Source organism: Chaetodon trifascialis, chromosome 6 (assembly GCF_039877785.1).
Source record: "Chaetodon trifascialis isolate fChaTrf1 chromosome 6, fChaTrf1.hap1, whole genome shotgun sequence".
Lineage (NCBI taxonomy): Eukaryota > Metazoa > Chordata > Actinopteri > Chaetodontiformes > Chaetodontidae > Chaetodon > Chaetodon trifascialis.
The window spans coordinates 6,088,138-6,109,327 of record NC_092061.1 but is presented as its reverse complement, the minus strand read 5'-3'; the positions used below and the strand labels follow the sequence as shown (position 1 = coordinate 6,109,327).

General features: G+C 42.7%; 1 protein-coding gene across 2 annotated transcripts in view; it reads left to right on the top strand.

The window, feature by feature from the left end:
* Positions 1–21,190, top strand: part of LOC139332749 (GDNF family receptor alpha-2-like) — a 45,252-nt gene that overhangs the window by 8,806 nt on the left and 15,256 nt on the right. For both annotated transcript variants that reach the window (XM_070964836.1, XM_070964835.1), the window contains 2 exons: positions 3,992–4,078; positions 13,968–14,346. In XM_070964836.1, coding sequence (XP_070820937.1) covers positions 3,992–4,078; positions 13,968–14,346 — 466 coding nt within the window. The remainder of the gene's footprint in view (positions 1–3,991; positions 4,079–13,967; positions 14,347–21,190) is intronic.

Genomic DNA, 21,190 nt, shown 5'->3' with positions numbered 1-21,190 from the left:
CTCAGTGAATACTGTCATGATGTGGGCATTAAGGCTCACTCCTGGCAGAAAGGTTCACAGCGGTGCTGACTGAATGTGCATCGCAGAAGTCAACTATCAGACCCAGCGGCTGTCAACACAGCATGGTTACTTCTCTTCCCTCCACACCTCTCCTCTCTGTCACCCTCTCTCATTAATTGAAATAGCTGCTTGTTGAAATAAGTCAGCCAGGTTTTCTTTCTTCCATATGGTGGAGTCAAAACTGCGATTTATACAGTTAGATGAATCATTTGGGTTCTCATCCCTCAGCTCCCAATGCAGCAGCACTTATCATGCAGACAGTAAATATTTAAGTTGCTTAATATCAGCTATTTAAGCTACTGCAAATTTGTGACATCCAAAACGAGCAGGGTTACTATTCCTTCATATTGATAGAAAATGTAAAATGGTGAGGAGAGGCTGATAGATTGGGCTGCACTGCTGCTGCCTGTTTTTAATGTTCTCCCCAATATGCTGCTATGCCGTAAAGATGATGGCCGTTTTTACTTAAGTTTTGCAGGATCTACATCATATTCAACATTTACCGCCTTACACCAGGTATTAAAATGCTGATTTAGGTAAGCGAGTGTGCAGCTATTCATATTAACATTACAGTCGCATAGCCAAAGGGGAGGCTGAAAATTTCAGCCCTCATTTTCTCAGCTGTGTTTGCCCACCACGCCACGCTGGATTGGAATTGTGACTTGAAATATTATTCCGAGCTAATCCAATATTCTATTTGTATGGTTTGAAATTGAGTTTAAAGTGTCAATATCACTTCAAAAGCTGAGCAGTTAACTGAATTTACGGCTCAACTTGTGTTCTGTTAAGCGCAATTCCAAGAAAGATGCATTTGTGGTATCACTCCACTGTATCTTGTCTTAGCCGAAATGAGCGCATTATGGGAGCGAGTTGAGTGGAAAGATTAATGCATTTATCCCAGTGTAATAAAAATGTGACTTCCCATTTTCCAGTGTTTCCTGTGATACATTTCTATAGAACACAAGTGTGCTTTTAGAAGCGATTTGAAGAGGAAAGTGTTCTGGCTAGCCCTATCTCCACTGACAGCTCATTTGCAAACTTTGGGAGCTCTGACAGCAAAGGCTCGGTCACCTTTTGTTGCCAGCTGAGTTCGTGCAACAGCCAGCAGGGCTCTGCTGAGGACCTCCGGCTGTGCTCCAGGCTGCTCCGGCTGTGCTAAGCTTTCTTTGTGTGTGATTCATATAAGAATAGAAGTAGTTTTTGCAATATATTGTTATGATTTGAGTATTTTATCTTTTTCCAACATTGCCTGCGGCAAAAATAGGCAGCAATATAAAATCAATATTAAACAGGAGCACAATCAGTACAGGGCACCTTTAAAAAACAAAACAAGGTGAATGACATTTATTAAAATTGACTTTGCTTCCAGCCATAAACGGTTTGCCAAAAATGTCACTAAAAAATCCATAGGACAGTTTCCATCACCTCAGGAGTTTAGCTTCATTGATAATGCATATGAAAAGGATGAGTGATGGCTTCATAAAACCGCTTATGGCAAAGAAGAGGGCTGTGAATCCACTTAAAAGCAGCATTCCTCTCATGCTGTAACTCGGGAAAGGCCTGATTGCCTGTCTGAGCAGCGCTGGTCATGCTCTATACTGTCAGAGCAAATGAAGTCAAACGGAGGCTTAATTACAGCGATAAGTTGTTGCCCTGTGGCTAAAAACATCTTATCACTAAACAGCTGGGAAGAATTTTCTATTATGAATGCATAATTGGGTCCAGGGTGACTGTCAAAGAGCAGGTTTTTTTAAGTACAACAAGGCCTCCTGCTGTGGGCTTTTTAACATCCTAAGGGTGTGTGTGATTATAGCGTGTTCTGCAATTTTATGATTCAACACGGCTTGTAACATCCATGTAAATAAGCTTTTAAGATTCATTAACTGCAGCTGCTGTTGTGCTCCGACATTGTTGTTTTACAGGATCGCCACAACACGCGCTGCGCAGCTCTACTTGTGAAATGTAATATGCCTTAACAATGTTTGATTCCCGGCTGATTGTGCAGTGGAGCTTCTCTACATTGTAAGAAGCTGCCTGAACAAAATGGTAAGCAACCTCATAACAAGATGTTTTGCTTTTGGCCAAAGACGGGCCATCCTTTATACCATGTTTCTCTGTATAGTACAACATGTTCTTGGTGTACCAGAGGAAGCATCACACTTTCTTGGGGAATATTTTCCTCTTTTTTGAAATACACTGTAAATGTGTCTAAAGCTGAAATAAGACATGAAAGGAGGGTTAAGGTGGTTGTTTGCTGAGTAAGTGGTAGTCTTGAACTCTCGAGAGGCTTCTAAAGCACTGTAGCTTTAGAAGGTAATTGTTGTAATTAGACATACTGAGAGATCTCGAGTCCGGCGGCCTTTCAAGTCCTTCTCTCTTCACGGAAATGCAAAGGCTACCATGAACAAAACTGAGGGTGATGCAAAGGCAGCTATGGAAAGAAATACACTTTCAGATAAATTAATGTACATCTTTCAATACGCAGACAAACAAGACCAACAGTAACGGCATGCGGAGAACAAACTTGCAGGATTTAGGTGATTTTCTCCCTTTGTGTTACTCCTCTCTCCTTGTCCAATTTTCTCTGTCTTTGTCTGTCTTTTCTTTCCCCTCTTTGTGACTGCGTGTTTTTTTCTCTTTCTCAAACACACATACAATCCTCAGCTGTGCCAGACGTCAATAGCTATATGTGCTCAGAGAATGGCCAGCTGAGCCGCTCCGTCTTGTTATGATTGTAAATATTGATGGAGAGGAGAGGTGTAGGACTGGACCCAAAGCAATGACTCTGCAGATGAACTCCAGCCTGATGTTGGTTTTCTTTACTCTGCGGACAAATTATAAGAGAAAATTCCCTTCAGTAATTCCCTTTTCACTTAATGTGTGCCAGTGCACATATCTCCCTGTGCTTTTGATTCGTTTCAATAGACAAATTCAACCTGTACATTGTGCATTCTGCTTGTAGTGAAGTATCACCGCATAGCTGATGTTATCGTGGCTTTTATTCCTGATTTCTGAGTCTTATTTGATGATTAAGTATGTCCACAGGAGACATGAATAACACCATTCGTACACAGGCACACCAAAATACACCTTCCACAACAGCCTTATTATCAAAGCAGCTGCACGACAGCATTTATCAGTGTGCATGATCTTTTTCGAAAGCATCCGAGGAGGATGTTGATAAACAAAATGTACTATATCTATTGATTTGATCTGCTGATTGGCTGTCTCTGTTGCATGGTCTTGTACCAACAGGTTTCAGATTTTCTCATTTGTGGCAGCGGGCCTCCGAACCTTCCTCACAACACCCTCAGTGTGTTTCTGTTGGGATCAGAATGCAAAGCTATTACACACTGGAGGGCTTGTCTCAATCACACCGAATGGCTATGAATTTTAAATGCGGGATTAGGGCCTACAGAGAAGCAGGCACATGGGGGAGACTCAGTCAGTTGAGTGCTAATTTGATTTTGAATTTTAGTTTTTTTTTTTTCCACAAACACATTGTTAACAGGGAAGACGCATTGCTTCTGCTTTAGTCCTTCAGCTGCTCTCCCAAATCAAACCACAGCAGGAACAAATAGTCTCCGAAAGGAAATGATTTGACCATGATTAACATCCCGTTTTCCATATGAAAAAAAGAACTAACCGCTCATCATGGGTTGCCTCAGTTGTTGGTCAGGCAGTCCAATGCCGGGAAATTACATCATTACAGTATGATATTACATTTAGTCGGTCCATTTATTACAGTGTGATGATCATGAACTGAATTTCCTCTCTGTCTGTGTGTGTCTTTGGGTTATTGGAGCTAAAATGCATCCTTCCATATGTTTTTTTGTAATGAATACTGATAGCGTAGGCCTGAAAAGCTTCCAGGTTCTGCTCCGCCGGGAAGAGTGTTAATGAATTTTCGCCATCCTCCCTGTTGTTTCAGGTGGAGACATGGATGACTCATCACCGTATGAACCCGTGGCACCTAACCGACACCCTGATGCTTTCCGTTTGGCCTCCATCTCTTCAGGTATGACCAGTTTCATTTTACACATGGTGGTTTATCATATGAGTGGCAATATTTGTTGTAGAGAGGATGAAATGGAGGTTCCTTTGGGATTAATAACAGTGCTGCTGCTTAAGGAGCCTGTTTCGATCCTTGCTCGACGGCGTTCCACCAAGTGTCCTTGGTCTTTGAATAAATGGGATGCTTGTCGTTTGATCTCTCCTGCGACATACAGTTTTTGTGTATGTTGCACAATAATTCTATGCTACCCCACATTTTTGCCAGCTATTGATTTGGTTTTAGTTTGATTTCCTCTTTGGTCTACTAATTAAACAGCCCAGCACTCAGCAGGGGAGGTACAGCCTGCTTTTTAATTTACTGGTTATTACCATCATGGTATCACTAATCAATGGAGATCTTATTATAAGACACAGCTACAATGTTTAACGCAGTGCAGAGGAGTGACTTGTACAATACTTATGATTGGACACAGACGCCTGTCCATTGCAAGAGCTACAGGCTACAGTCACTTGAAAATTCAATCGTTTTCTTTCATCCAGTTCTGACAGAAATTTCCAGAGGATGTTCTCCTCTGTTTTTTTTTTTTTTTTTGTCATTTTTGCCAAAAGCAATCTACAAACACTAAAGGCAGCACATTTTCCTTTTCTTTTGGCTGATGTATCTTGCTTTGTTTTATAACTGGGAGGTACAAGAAAGACACGCTTTCTGCATAATCCCCTTAGCTTGAAATCAGCAGTGTATCACTTGTTTTTGAAAATGCACTTGTTTGATATATTGAAAGAAGGAGAGAGCACCAGTGAATGTGGAAAAAGAGCGGGCTTTGATTACTCTGGAGTTTTGAGAAATGATGGCAAACTGCCTTCACTGATTTAAGTGCATATTCATCTGAAGCGCATGCTTCCGCCAAGGCTGTAGAATCCTCAAAATTAGCTATTTAAATGATGGAAAATGCTTAGAAGATGCTTCTGGATTTGAGATCTGCACCAAAATATTTATAGTTAGACATAATCATGCTGATTTATGTTTAGTTTTAATAAGGCTTTGTAAGTATGAAACACTCATGACCTCTGAGTTATGGCCATTTCAATTCATCCTGTCCCTGCGCTGCTACCTATATGCAAAATCATCAATCAAGTATTGCAGTACATGTCAAATAGTTGAAATGAAAAAGTATGTGATATCAGAAATGAAAATGTTCATTCTAATGTGGTATGAGCCAAATCTGGCAAAGGCTGGATGACATTTTTGTGAAAGAAATGGTTGAGAAAATGCAAAGATTTATTTAAAAACTGGAAAATCTTTGTGCTGGCTGAAATATGCATGAAGAGAATCCAATGCATGAGTTATGAGCGAAAACATAAATTACTTTTTAAATGGGTACATGTTGGTACAAAACAGTTCTTCTTTGACGCATGGTCAAATTTTTTTTATTGAAGTATGTTTAGCAATTTTGAGATATCCTGCTAAGTAACAATCAAGCAAGATAATACTGAAAGAGTAGAGAGAGATGCCGGAGACGCTTATCATCAAGTACAAGCGCCCTGGTACAACAAGGAGCGTAGTACAATGTACCTAGACATATTAAGATACAACAGGGGACTCATTACTGTATCCATTTTGCTTCAGCTGTTTCCTCCATTCTCTCCAAGGTGAAATATTGGATTTGTTTTCTGAAATCTGTTTAGCCGCAAGCTTTCCTCATTATTTATCATTTCTGAGGACAGAGTAATTGATTGTGGCGCTGAGAGAAAACCACAGGCAAAACAGATAAGTAATTATACACTTGTTTTATGGAAATACTTCTCATTTCGATTACTCAACCACACAAAAGTATTCATAATCACGTCCATAAATGTTAAACCGTACAGAGACCGAGGGAATATATGATATCTGGTTGGTTGATGAGGACCGGGGAATGTATACTCTCCTCGAGGAAAGGTAGGAAATTGAAAAATAATCTCTGCTATTTTAAAAGTTTTTGTCTGGGTTGAAGATAAGGGGCAGAAGTTGTGATAGAAATGAAAAAGAATTCTGCATTACTGTATGCACTCACAGTCTGGTTAAAATTAAAGAGACCATATGGAGACTCTGTTTCTGCATCGCCCCAAGTGATACCTGCAAAACTATTTCACACAGGCTTCTCCTTCTAATGGGACTGTGTAGTCTTAGCCACTCATTTTTACATATCTTCAGACTGGAAATTTGCATGTACTCTATACACACAGACAAAAAGAGGTCTGTCCCTTCAGCGATAGCAGTATAGCCAAGGATGGCTGCGTTAGAAAGACAGCAATGAATCCTGCCCATCCTGGCCTGGCTCGCCTGGCACTGTGCACCTGCATCAGCAGCGTTTCTTCACCTCCGTGCTCAGCACAGTTGCATTCAGGGCCAGAGTGTCCTCGTCGACGTCAGTGAGCCTTTTTTTCACTGATCTCTTGGCTGTGAGGCACACAGTGGTCTCTTAGGCCCTGCCCCTCCACCTCTGTGTGCCACATCTCTCACACAGAAGGGTGAAGGTGAGGCTAAACTACATTTGTGTTGCGATCAGCTGGACTGCCAGCAGTGTCATAAAAGAAGCATATTCCAGCTGTCGTGCTACGAGCACTGACAGTGTGCTAACTTTGAGAAGCTATGAGAAATAGCTGGCTGAAGAAGTCAGCGAGGTTAGCAGGTTGCATGAAAAATGCAAACTGACATGTTTCTCTTGCTCTACGAGGGCAGCAGGTTCTTGAAGGGCTGCTCATTTTCCTTTCCATATTACGACTTCAAATGCACATACAGCCCAGTTGATACAGCACCAGACACCTGGCCCAGTTAGACTTCTCTATCATCTGGAAGAAATTTGTTCCTCATCCCATCCAAGAAGTGCAGCGTGAGAGAGGTTCTGCCATGTTTCGGCCATCTGTCATGAGGTGCGATGCTGCGCACTTGCCCACATCCTACATTCTGCTTACTTCACACATCGCTATGTCATGCTGTCATAGTCAGGGCAGACGGTATGGTTATCTGATGATAGATGGAGAGCAGAGGTTATACAGGGGAGCGAACATGTGAATACTGACAGCTGACTGGAAATGGAAGTGACCCCTGGTTACCAGCAAGTGTGAATGCTGTTAAAAACTGTGCTGTTCTTGTTTGGAAGTGCTCTTGACAGCTCCAGTGCACCCAGTCTAGTCAGCACCCACAACTAAGCCTGTGGTTGAAATACGGTGACGGCCTCGTGCTGTAAACCTGCAGTCCTCTTCACACAGGCGGTCAAATCAGCCTCGTGAAAACTAAAAGCTGCGTAATCACGTTCTGATCTCCGCAATGTCCTGAAAACACAATGTTTTAGCGTCGCTTTGAACATACCCGTTATACATATCGCATGGAGCACGACAGACGGCGCTACGTGGATTCTTAGACACAGCAAAGAATGAAAAGATTCAGTGAAATAAGTCAGTCGCCGTAAAGAGTGAATGAGCAAGTGATTGAGCGAGAGAGAAAGACAACTCTGGCCCTTATTGTAGGTGCCTGAGCTGTAGTGCAATCAAAATCAAAACCACTGACAGCAACAAAGAATATTGCATGTAAATGCCCTTCACAGGTGCTCTCCGCTCGCCAATACAAAACCACCATGCAAGCTTAGCATAATAGTGTTTTTTACCTTACTGCTGCACAAAGTTGGCTTTTACCGTAATTTCATTAACTGATGTAGGTAGATTTCTTTGTGTTTCAGCTTACAACAAGACCAGTCCGGTGCATCATGATTGAATCAGCCAATAACATATTACTTAATGGGATTTCTTCCTAGTTACAGCAATAATGGCATCAAAGGAGAGACTCAAAAAATGTAATTTAGTCTGCTCCTACATGTTTCTAAAGAACACCAAAGTATTATCAAGATTGAACTCCCTAAACTCCTCATGCGCCACTGTTACAGTGTCTTCACTTGGCATTGTGGGACACTGTATTGTCTTCAGTGAAAAGAAAGACGCTTGTAACTTCTTGTCACTGGAAAATCTTCATCATCGAATGATAGGTAGTGCAGAATGAGTCTGTCCCAGAGGATTGCTAATCAGTTCTGCAAACAAAATCCCTTTAGCTGCTGGAAGAATTGAGTGCAATAAGTAATATTAATACAGACTTTCTGTGTTCTAATCAAACTGGACTAAACACCAGTGGGAATCTAACAAAATCATCCAAAAAGATAATCTTCATTTTCTTATTCGCTAGATGCTACAGGAAGGCGCATTTATCTTGTTTGCAGTCCCTCACCTGCCAATGACAGACATCTCCTTGGTGCAAGTTTAGTTCATTCAGCAAATGAACCTTCTTTGGTGCTGGATGTTAGTTTGTCTGATGCATGCAGAATCAATTTGCTGATGGTTACAACTTTTTTTTTTTTTTTATTAATAGGTTAATTGTTTAATCTGTTAAACATCAGAAAATGCTCATCACAATCCATAACTCAATATTTAGTTCACTATTATGGAAAATATAAAATCAGCGGTTCTTCACATTTGAGAAGCTGGTTTGCTTGCATGCACTAGAGGGTCCTGGTTCTGTCCGAGGAACAATGCATAACCATTGTTTTCTTGGTTTCAGTTGCGGTAGGAGTCAATAGCTATCTACTCTAATCAATAAGACACCCCATATGAAGGATGTGGTAGAGAGTCCTTAACCCACATTACACCAGGACCCTTATCAAAGCCCAATGAATGCCATATTACACACAGCACACAGCAAAGATATCATTGACTGTAATTGTTAATGTGCTCCGTGTGAAATGTATTCTGTTCTCTTGACCCAGCGCTGAGCTAATTAACTTATTAGGAGCAGAGGGCAGCATAGAATCCTGCATTCAGGGGTCCCTCCAGGAATTAAGTTTAACATCCCTTAGTTAGACCTTCTAACTCTCAGCACTAAGCCTCTCACCTCTCAGCTCAGTGTGCCCACCATCCAATTAAATCCAGAAAGCTGTTTCTACAGCTGGGAGAGAAGGACCAGTGCAACAGCCGTGCTCAGCATGATGTTGAAATGTTTGACATTTTCACATTGTTCTCATAACAATTACTATTATTTAGGTAAACACTAAACACTTTTTTTTTTTTGCATGCATGCATTCGGTAGGGAGTTTTGCTTATTAGGAGTGTATCTGTGCATGTATTGGTGCAAGAGCTGCTTTGTGTATTATTGTGACTGTGCCTGTGTCTATTTACATTACTTTGTTTATATGCTTCATTATTCTGTGTAAATTCTCTAATCAGTTTACCCTTAGTCGAGCCTTAGCTTGTCTCTCTCTGTGGGTCACTAATGAGAGTTGCTGTTGGAAGTGCACTTATCAGAGAGCCTTTGTCACAGTCAGCGTTTTTCTAACAAGTTTGAATTAAACAACAGTGAATAATTCACAGAAGATGTGTTGTTTTACTTTAGTTATTCCCAACTTGCATGCTGGTAATGAACAATGAAGCAGATTATTGATAGAATATTATGTAGGTTTACCTGACATGCACATCTTGTTAGATTATTTCAATACATTATGCATTACTGCCAGCGAAAGAGCCAAACAGCATGCATATTAAGACTGAGGGAGCCGCTGAGGATGCTCCCGCTTTGAAATTTAGCAGAGGAAGCTCTACTTGAAGGCAGGCACTCATAAACAGCTCAAGTATTTAGAAGTGTGTTTACAATGATTTAAAATTCCTTTGGACACCCCATTCCCACCTCTGCACACATTTATTCTCACATACAAATATTTAGTCGTCTCTCACCATTTCCATTCCCCCCTCACTCCCTCTCGGTTCATTTTGCAGCAATAATTTTCTGCTTAGAGGTAAAATTCAGTTGATCCCGGGGAAGAGAACATTTCTTGAACTCCTCTGGTCTACCTCTGATGACGTCTATGTGTCTGACTTGCTCCGTGAGGCTTAGGGAGATGATGGTGTAGATCTAGTGCACCCTCTTCCACCCTCTTCCCTCTGGAAACCCCGCTGCAACACAGAGTACAGAGTTAATGACTGATGAGCCCTTTGACACGGAAATGCTTGACATGCTCCTCAGGGTCCGGACTAAAGACTTCCCTAACAAGCTCTCGCACACTCACCCAGGGCCATATTAAATCCAAACTTTGGCACCTTTCCTAATTACTGAGAACATACCCAGAGCCAAGAGCCTCTTCCTAACCTGGGCTGAACTCCCCTCTGCAGCGCAGCGTCCCTTGAGTATGGGATGATATATGAAATGCAGAATTCAAATTAGGCTGACAGAGAGCAATTACTGGGGAAGAAAGATCCCTTCGTTTTGGGAGAAGAGAAGCATCAAATCCAGATAAAGCGTGCGGGATCGTTTTGTCCACTTCTCATTCATACGTTCTCCATCCACCTTCCTCGTTCTATTTGTTATCCCTCCTTCTTATTTCTCACTGGAACACAGGTCTTAGATAATTTTCTGTTTCTCTCCGCCTGTCCCGTATCACACAATTTATCTCTGTGTTTTTCTTTCTCTGTGTTCCCTTCCCTCTCTTTCTTTCTCTCCCCGTGTGTGCTGTATGTGTGGAAAGAATAAATGGTTATTTCCACTACATTGCCATCAGTGGGGTCTAATTTATGACACCCATAGAGTAGAGAGCCCTATTAAAAGCCTATTTACAGTCAAACGGCAGGCTCACCAAAAGCAATGACGATGCTTTAACTGTTGTTGACATCAACTAAATGTTATGAGGCCACATTTTCCAACGCACATGAGGCAGTCATGATTAAACAGCATAAGACAATTTGGAACACTTCCTGTGAATTCCCCTTTTTTTTATCCCACAGATTAATTTCAAGCGTCACATTGCACACGTAAAACATCCCTGCACACATTCATAGTTTATTCTGCAGTCAACAAGTACCAAGATATAATGGGAAAAGCATTATTTATGACTTTTCCGGCACTCAGTGACACTGATCGTTCTGTGTTTATTACATCCATTAATCAATCAATGCTCCCACTCGCCCGTCTATCTGTTCGTTCATTCAGTCGGTGCTCCGCTCACTCATTAATGTATAGTGCAGCCAGCAAGGTACGTTAATAGGTATGTATAAACTATTGTGATGCTGAGAGCTGGTGATTGCGCTGCTGATGAGCTGGGTTAATTATTATGAGCAAGAGTCGCACATCTTTCCTGAATTAGGCTGGATTAATTGAAAGCTCTCCAGCATGTCTCTGTAAGAGGCTGTCCAATCTGTTAGTCTGTGTCCTCTCATTTCATCTCTCTATCTGTCATGATCAGCTGCTGTAATCAACCGCTCAAGTGTCCTCTCCCCTCTTAAAGCTTTTTCCATTTTTATATGTCTTGTATCATTAGCTTATCAACCCCTTCCTCCTCACATTATAGCAGAATATGTTTGCCGAAAACCGTCTTTGTAATGCACTCGGAAAATCAATTATAACTCTGTAACACAATACCGCACATTTCCCCTCGCAACTCCACGTCTTCGCTTCCTTCCTCGTCCACTCCTGCTCTTGCTATCATCGTGTTTGTGCGTAGGCACGTCGGAGCCATCAAGTGGGCTTTGTGTCTTATATTCGCCCCAGGACATCTTTTTGGGTTGAGCACCAAATTCAATCTCAGCTCCCCAATCACAGGTAGTAAAAACCCGTCCATCGCTGCAGCCTCAAAAGCGGCTTCAGCCCTGCTTGGTCAGATAAATCTTAGTAGCTCATCCTTTTCCTATACTCTTTTCATCCTGGACCCCCCAGTGGCCCACATTAGAGCCTGCAGATGGCCAGGGGAGATTTAGGAGCTGCAATCCATCAATGTAATGTAGCCTGAACCACTGGACAGCCGCCCCGCTAACCTCTCCTCCAGCTGGACCGTGCTGCCCCCCTTCAGGCCCGCTCCAGCCAAGCTTGGCCCACTTTAGTAAAACTTTGGCCCCGCTTCGGCCTCTTCATGCCCAGTGCCAAAGGCTGCTCTTTTTTTTTTTTTTCTTATTGTCATTGTAATCACAGATCAACCGAGCTGCTGCTCCTCCTTGACAAAGTCAGCTAATTGTCTCATCCTGCCACTACGGTTTCATGTTTGCTACTGTCACATAAGCAAATGATCTGAGCGCAATTCTGTTTGGCTTTTCAGTCACTTACACTAACAAGAGAGAGTTTGTTATGTTGCCAGACATCTGCTGTGCAGCGTTTATCCTCTTCCCTCAGAGAGTGCAAGGATAAACAAGTTTCATTTGATGACACAATGATGTCTTATTTTAATCAGAGTCATAAAAGTTGATGCTCTTATTATTCGAACAAAGGCTCTCCCCGGTGGCATGTGACAGACAATAAAAAAGCCAGCGCTAGTTTCAACACCTACATCCACTCAGCTCAGGACATGACTCTTAACACCCTGCCTCTTTATCAACCTGCCTGCAACATTTAACCTTGATGCATCTAAATGAAAGCCGTGGCTAACAGAAAGCTACATTGGGTATGCTTTGTTCCTATGATGAACACCCTCCGTGGTGCAGAGCTTCGATTTATCTGACGTGATCTGAAACCACAAAATCATTAATTTGGAAGGTTTGCTTACCCCCACGCTGCTGTGATGTGATGTGCTCTATGCATCCCCATTTCTAGGATTGATACGTGCGAGGCACCACTTGGAAACAATACAGCATCTCCAGCACACCCCTCTAAAATAAATGGTCTTCTTCCTGCTCCAGGCTGTCTGATAGACACAGAGTGAGATTGGTTCTGCTGAATAAGAGATGAATCTCTCTGGGTGTCACCATGCCGCTACGACCTCTGAAATATCATTATCTACGCGGGAGGGGTGAGGTTAACTTCTCTAATATAGCCTGAATACAAGAGAGGGATGCCACAAGTGAACACAATCCTGCTTTATTATCAGTATATCTCTGGAAGAGGTGTGTTTCTGCACTGCCACTGTGGTATATGCACTACCTCAGAACACACAGACTCACCTAATGACATAATCTGTTTTCCACAAATATGATGTGCAGCCTGTGGGGTAATTGCAATGTTTCAGTTTTTGATTACACTGACAAAAAAAGGGAACTTAATCCTGTACTTGAACCACCTAATAAGTGGATGATACAGCACAGTGCGGATTACAGCGTGGAATTTTTCTTGACCTTGAACGTAGCACGTTTTGGGCATACATTACAGTATTTAGTGTTGCTTCCCACTGACCAGCATTCACATCAATATGCTTTCCTGTTAATATTTCACCAAGAACTGTTGTTTGCTCTGCATTATTTCCAAAAACTGATTAAAATATTCAATTTAGTTCATTATAAACCAAATAACAAAAACACCAAAATGAATAATTTTTGTGTTAAATCAAGGTAACTTGCTGCGGCAACTAACTTGATAATGGACTGATATTATGATGATCACATCGTGGTATTACATGGAAATGAATAATTCATTAACATCTAATTTGGAATCATGACTTAATTCATTCATATTTCACTCAAGGTCTGAAATAGACTGAATCAATAATTCAGATGAGGTGGATGTGGACAAGCTGCGGGCATTCCTCCAGTGGCTTACTGTTGGGTGGAGAAACAAAGAAGCATAGATGATGCTGAAGAGTCTCCTTCAGCCTAACAAGTCTAACATTTCTAATGAACTCCCATGCTGCGAGCGTTATTGTTTTATTTGTTGGTGGTACTTTTCAGCTGAGCCAACTGTAAACTATATCAGACAAATGATGTTGAGTCAGAGGATCAAGGGAAAGATTTTATCCGTCTGTTGCGACTCCAGGTTTGATCCAGGTTGTGTTTACATTCTAGGAATTGCATGTCAGCACTATAAGTTGACTATTTTAAGTCTGTCAATTAACTGTGAGACTGTGACTTTTTCCTCGACCTTGAGTTAATGAGTTATCGCTCTTGTTTGTATCCACTGTCAGGTATGCTCACCGTGGCACCAAAAGGTTTCCACTGCCTCGATGCCGAGAGAAACTGCAACCCCTGTCTTGATGCGGCCAAAGCCTGCAACCTCAATGGAAGCTGCAAGAGGCAACGCTCTGCCTACATCGCTACCTGCAGCAAGGAGGACCCCAACAAGGGAGAAACCTGCAGCAAGAAGCGCTGCCACAAAGCGCTGAGGTTGTTCCTGGACCGTGTGCCCCCTGAGTTCAGCCACCGGCTGCTCTTCTGCCCCTGCCAGAGTGTGGGGTGCGCAGAACGACGCAGGCAGACAATCGTGCCTGATTGCTCCTATAAAGATAAGGAGAAACCCAACTGTCTGGAGCTACGGAGGGTCTGCCGCCAGGATTCTCTCTGCAGGTGAAAGAAATGGAAATTTGTTGGGGGTGGGAGCTTTTGGTATCTAAAGGGCGTGTGTGTAGTGCAATGAGTGACAGGGCAGAAATGAATTTATGTGCATGCATGTCTGTGTGTTGTTGTGTTAGTGCATTTTTGTTTTCGTTGGTTTGATGGACAGATTTTAGTGCCACGTGTATGAGACGAGCTCCCGCATCTGAAGATTCATTATCATCCTCTTATATTCATGGAAAATGAGAGAAAGGGAAATTGAATCCGTGCATTAGAGAGAGTTCTTGTTTTGATGGTAATTTCCTCCCTCCCATGGCATCCTAAAGTTCTATATTATATACATATTTCTGTGCTGTAACTTTGCCAGTGAAGTAATTAGACTTTCAGGGAAGCTGTGGCTATTAGACAGAGGATGAAGATGTGAGGCTAAGTTGAAGGGACAACGCTCAATTAAGCTGAACAAAACATTAGTGGATCACGGTGGTTGCATGGGGCCTCTATTGGATTCAAGCGGCTGGATTCAATTCACACCTACCCAGCCGTGACATGTTTTCCTGTGTTAGTGCTGCTGAGAGCAGGTGAAACACAGCGGTTGTACTATCAGCCAAATCAGCTGTCAAGATCTTTTTACCCTCCAGACCATGTGCTGTGTCAGGCCATCAGCAGGCCGCACATCCAGCCGGCTGGAGGAGATTCGCTCTGCGTTCATTAGTCTAATAGCATTAAAATACGGGACATTTGAATAATTCTACGCATTTAAAAGCTCATTTATGAGCCTAATGGAGTTCGACCAAGTGCTAGACCCTTCAAAGTTCACTACTAAAAATAATACTCATGATGTGAGGATTATCAGAACGGGAGAAGTTTTGGCTGCTTTTTCGTGTCATGACGAGGCAGCTGACACAGTTCACTGGCAATCAATCAAGTGTCTTCACAGAGTTTGTAGATTCAATACTCATGGACGATGATAGCACCCTCCCTGGTTCGTTAATTGCACTAACTACCTGAAAATTAGATGCCAGCCGCTTCGTCAGAAAAGCACTTTCAATTATTGTAAATGTTTGCTTTAATGTGACCGCTTTTGAAAAATTTGGTGAGGTCACTGAAATGAACAATATGACGAATAACAGTCATAAAAAGCCCTAATCTGAGTGCGAAAAAACAATTTTTTGCTTTGTTTTATCACTTGTTGTTGTTGTTTTGCTCTCTTTTGGATACCTGGACAGAATCGTTTGTTTCTGTGAGATGTAAGAATGATTTAGAGTCATATGAAATTCAAATTAGTGTTGCTAGCCAAGCACAGCAATACCTTGCGAGAAGTAGGCCTATGTCTGCGGCGCATCGCATTCATCCTGTTTCCATAGAGGTTTGCAGCTGTCGAGGGTGAGCGTTAATGGAGAAAACCCAATTCCTCTCCAGCAACACTAAATCCAGCCACCATGCTGCTAAAGTAGAGAAACTCTATCGGCTCTTCTCCGATTTATGATTGTCTTAATAATTACCTCCTAGCCTGCATTGTGTAATCTGTTTTCAGGCTGAGTTGCTTTCTTTGACCTTTGGGCCCTCAGGTGTCCGCTGTGCACCTCCTTCTTGAGAAAGATGAAATAGAACGTTAAAGCTCATTATCTGTGGCTGCGTAATGCCCCGCCGAGGTCAACAGCTCGATGAGCATGCACACACTCGTACAGTACGGACGCACGCTGGCCGACACCGACAAGCACACACACACTCGCACACAACCACTCTGAGCTCAAACGCGACTCTAATAATCTGCTGTTTGGGTGGTGCATTCTCCTGCAGTGAGTAAGTGCTGCATTGCAAGAGAATGTCACTACCGTTCAATTAAACTGAGGAGTCATTGGTCAGTGCTGGGCTGACATTGTTCTCTGATTGGTGATTTTATCCTGCCTTGAGGTGTCCACAGTCATCACCATCCTGTGAGATATTCGAAACACGTCCTCTGTCTGTCTGGACGTCCTCTATCTGCTACATGATGTCAGGCATTCTCACAGGACAGTCCCGTGTCCTGGAAGACCTTGGAAATGCTGATTTCTGACTTCATTTGAGCTCATCATTTATTGGGACGTTGCATTAAGCACGGCGTTATGTTCTTAATTTGTTCTCCATCTTCAGTGTGTTGTACAAGTAAATTGAATTTAAAACTTGTTTGTCGTGCTAATGGAGACGAAGTCCACAAATTAGGGTTTGCTTTGCGCAACCTTGGCCATAAACATAAATGGACAACCCTAAAAAGAGCCCTCGTGAAACTTTTTAAGCAGAGAAGTCGCACAACACCAGAGGAAACTTTCCTTGGCTCTGCTGTCCCCTCTCAGAGATGTGTTGATAAAAGCAGGGGAAGATCATTCAACGACAGCCCTGTCTCCCCTGGGGACACCTGTCCGGCTCCAGACAGGGGGAACACAACCAGCCAAAGCCTATTTCATTTTAGCAGAAGGGACAGATTGAGAGAGGAGGACCGAATGGGAGGAGGAAGAGAAGAAGGGAGAGATAATGAGACAGAGAGAGAGAGAAGAGGGAGGGAGGGTCGCAGAATCGATCCGGGCTGTAAAGCTACTGCAGCGGGTTGGAGGTCAGTGGTTTGGTCATATGGCGATGGATTTTTGCAGCAGACTCTGCAGGGCATCTCAAAGACAAGCTCAACTCCCTGCAACACACTCTGATGAAGGAAGGGTCACGGCTCCAAACACGCCCAAGTCAAAACGGATTGAAAAATGTATACTCACCTATTTCATTATTTATTTCAGACTTTGAAAGGCCAGCAGCTCCTTGCTTTACGCTATGAAAAATGCCTTCAAATACTTTCTTTTTTGAGTTTTTACCTTGAGCGCATCTGATGCCAGATTGGCTGTGATTTCACCTTTGGAGACTGTTCAGATTGTTCCAGGTGGAGCCCAGAGCTCAATCAAACAAAAAATAAATATTTGAAAGGATTTCAAATGTATAATTTTGGCCAGAGCTTATGTGGCATATTGTACTGGAAGATTTCATTCTCCTCCTGGTCTCTGTGGAGGCAATTGTTGACATACCCTGGAGATCGAGGGACTGTGGATGGACAGAGAACAAGCGTTAAATGGAGCAGCTCTTATTTCTTACACCTGGTTGTACTTCCGCTGCAGTTATTACGTTATTTCTTTCCATAATCCTGCACAAACAGAGAAAAACAGACTCTCCTCTGGTTGTTACCGCTCTCCTATTTCCCCCCACTCCCTCTCTTCTCAGCTTCTCCACTCTGTGTTCTCAGGATCCTTCCAATGGATCCAACATCTATTCATATGGGACTGCTGAGTCCACAGAGTGACAATAGGCTATATTTGGATGCACTGTCTTGGGTAGTGTAGTGCGAGCATGTGTGCATGTATGCAAGTGGAGAAACTCCCTATTCTTTTCCGTGTCAGTTCACGCAACACTAGCCCCAATGAAGCCTAACCCAAAGAGCATTGAGCTGTATACTGTATGTGTACTGTATTGATTGTCTGAGCAATCAATGCAACACTTCTATCTTTGATTTATATCCCTTGGTCTCCAGGCTCACTGGGTGCTCTTTGATTGAGCTCTTTGGCCATTGGTTATCAAAGTGGGAAGCTGAGAGACAATCGATCACTGTGCAGGTAACCTGACCCAGTTTGGGAGATGTACTGTATACCAGGTCTCCTTTGCTTACAGAAAATTCACAGGATACTACGCTCTCTCTCTCTTTCACACTGAGACACACACACATACACGCACACACTGCCCTAAATCAACATTCTGCTCTGTTGTATCTGACAACTCAAGCCTCCACTGAAGGGGAACAGCGCAGGGAGAATGACTGGCCCAGATGGCATTACTCTGTAGCTTCTGAGACGAAGCTGAAAGAAATCAGGATGTTGTTGCACTTTTATCATCAGTTTCTCGCACTTTCTCTCTCACACATGCTCTCTCTCTCTCTCTCTCTCTCTCTCTCTCTCTCTCTCTCTCTCTCTCTCTCTCTCTCTCTCTCTCTCTCTCTCTCTCTCTCTCTCTCTCTCTCTCTCTCTCTCTCACACACACACACACACACACACACACACACACTTGGCTCTTGTACGTGTGAGTACCCTCAAAGCATCCTCTGGCCACAAACCCTTCCCTGATCTCCTCTTCACACATACGATGAGTTCTGTATGATATGCTGTGACTTTAATGAGGAACCAAGACTTGACTGTGTGGAAACAGATTTCTCATATTAACTACTTTATTGAGAGCTTGTATGTTGGCAGCAGAGATGTAAGTGTATAATTGGAGCTGAGTATGTAAATTACATGCTCAACCCAAATAGGCCCCAGGCCCCAGACTCATGAGGGGCAACAGACATCGTGCTACTTGGAATCTGTATGTGTGAACAAGGCATTAACCATCACAACCACATGCCAAAGCTATTATATTGACTGATTTATTGCAGATTTTTACCTCAATCTAATTCTGTCCTTAGAAGTGAAGACAAGTCTTGACTCTCAGACACCCAGTTGAAGAAGAAAGGGCTTCTCCTCAAAATGACAGAAGTGAAACAGCACACACACATGCAACAGATTTCCCTCTGAAAGTCAGCGCTCAAGGTATTATCTGGACTGTTTCTATCTCTCTGGTCACAAGCAATCAAAGGGAGGTGTCTTTGATGATATTGTAAAGCTGTGGTTTTGCAAGCGAAGCATGTGTCAACTGGTGACCTTTTCTTCATGCATAGTACAGTTTGTCACAGTATGCGGCTCTAATCAGGCCTCAGCTTCAGAGGAGACGTTTTCAGCTTGCTGGCTTCACATGAGGGAAGCAAATGGGTTGAAGGGAAAGCAAAAGCGAGAGGAAGAGATGTAATGAGAGGGATGGGGCAGGAGCTGGAAGGAAAGACTTTTGTGCATTTAATTCCAATACATGGATTAGTATATGTCCATTTACCTTCCCAGCTGTAATCTCTAAGGGAACATGGTATAGCGGAAAACCGCGGTCATTACTGTATAGGCCTCATCCTTTCCTTAACAATCGCTTCCTCTGGTGGTACCGTATGCATTATTAATGCAAACATTATCAATAGGAGTTCAGACTTATCTGCAGAAGGGTTAATGTGTGGTTTTCAATCTGTCAATTAGGGCCTGCTCCTTCACTCTTAATCATTGTTACTCTGAACTTCTCCTTGTACTTACAGTAACAGTCTTGAAGATCTGTGTTTTGTTCTCTTTGGCGACACCTGTGGTGAAAAACAGTAATTGCAGGTGTGTTTTTGAATCTCACCTCCCAGAAATCTTTGGATTTGCACTTGTTCTTGTTTCATTGTGTGCAGTCAGCGATCTTTTCTTTCTATGTTCGGCCGTAGTAACTGTTTACTCGCAGTGCTATCAGAGACAGTTAAAGGGTGGGTCTGTTGTGTTAGCTCAGGCCAGCCTCTCTGCAGACCTTGGTGATGAAAAACATCTCACTAACTGCGCACATATTGCTATGTTTTTCCCACGAATGTCGCCGCAGACACAGTGTAAGGGCTTTCATCAGAGGGCAATGGGCTCAGCCACCATTGTGTGAACTCATTAAACGATAGGTAGTGACTTTGAATTCAATTTAATGAAAATCTTCTAGATTATTGCTTGAAGGAGTCTCACTGACAGCTGCAGCATTTACCTTTCTGTAAACTTCTCCCACGAAATTGTTATGTGACTAATAGCTATTTAATTACCGGTAATAACTGTTCTGCAGCGTGCCGCTTACTTTTTCAGGGACACTTCATCCATTTGTTTGATGTGTACACTTTGTCTGGGGGATGGCTGTTTGCCTTGTTCGGGGATTATTTAGGGAGTTCAGATAACCTTGAATAATCTACTCACCCTTTACCAAACAGACAGTACTGGGTTTTGTGTCTGCCACGTTTGATTTAGCATTCATCCCAATGACATAACATTCAGTAGGGGGTTGTAAGACATCTGCAGCGGGTGGTGTAGACAGAAGTAGAGACAGTGAGCCAGAGGAAATTGAGAAAGTGAAAGAAACACAGAGTTGTGAGCCAATTTTCTGGTCAACAAACAAGGAACATTGCAATCATGCATAAGTAAGTGTTTCAAAATAAAACACAAAGTGGGTTAATTAAATGAAAATGCAAGTTTAGATTGTTGCTTGTTTTCTTCTGTTTTTTCTTCAGACTTTCTGCTTATTAATGCAGGGGGGGTTGTGTCACCAGACAGTTTTTGTTGGTTTCAATTCTCTGCTGAGTAAGGAGGCAAAAGGTTGTGTCATGTGACAGCTGAGCTAAACTGCCTTGTGTTTTGACTGAATGCCATCTGTCCACATTGCCCTTTTAGAGTATTGACTGGGAATCCCAATGAGTACAGTGCTGCCAAAAAAAGGCAGGGCTCCGTCCAGGCACATTCAATAGAAAATAGCTGTGGGTAAAACGGACAATCACCTCTGACCAGAGCAACAAAGACAGGTCACCAGCAGAACGTTAGGTGGGAAAGCAGAAGAGGAATGTCACTGCGGCCCATCAAGTCATAAGGCACTGGAGAGTATCTTTTAGCGGGAGGGAAAAAATAACTCTGACAGATGTTATGCCCTTTTAATCAAAATATATTCATAGCACTCCACCCACAAGGTCAGTGCTGTATTGTTAGGCTTTTCATAACAATTGATATGACATCGTGAGCCGTGCTGCACAATGCAGAAAATTCTGAGTGTCAAAAAAGAGTAATAGTCAAATCTCGGCTTTGCAGAGCCTTATTGTTTGCTTTGGCATTTAACATCAAGTGCCAAAGGACACGCAAGGCTGTTGAGTCCTATTGATTGAACCAGGGTCAAGTTTCCTCTTGGTGAGTTTGCACATGAGCACTTGAGGCTGCAG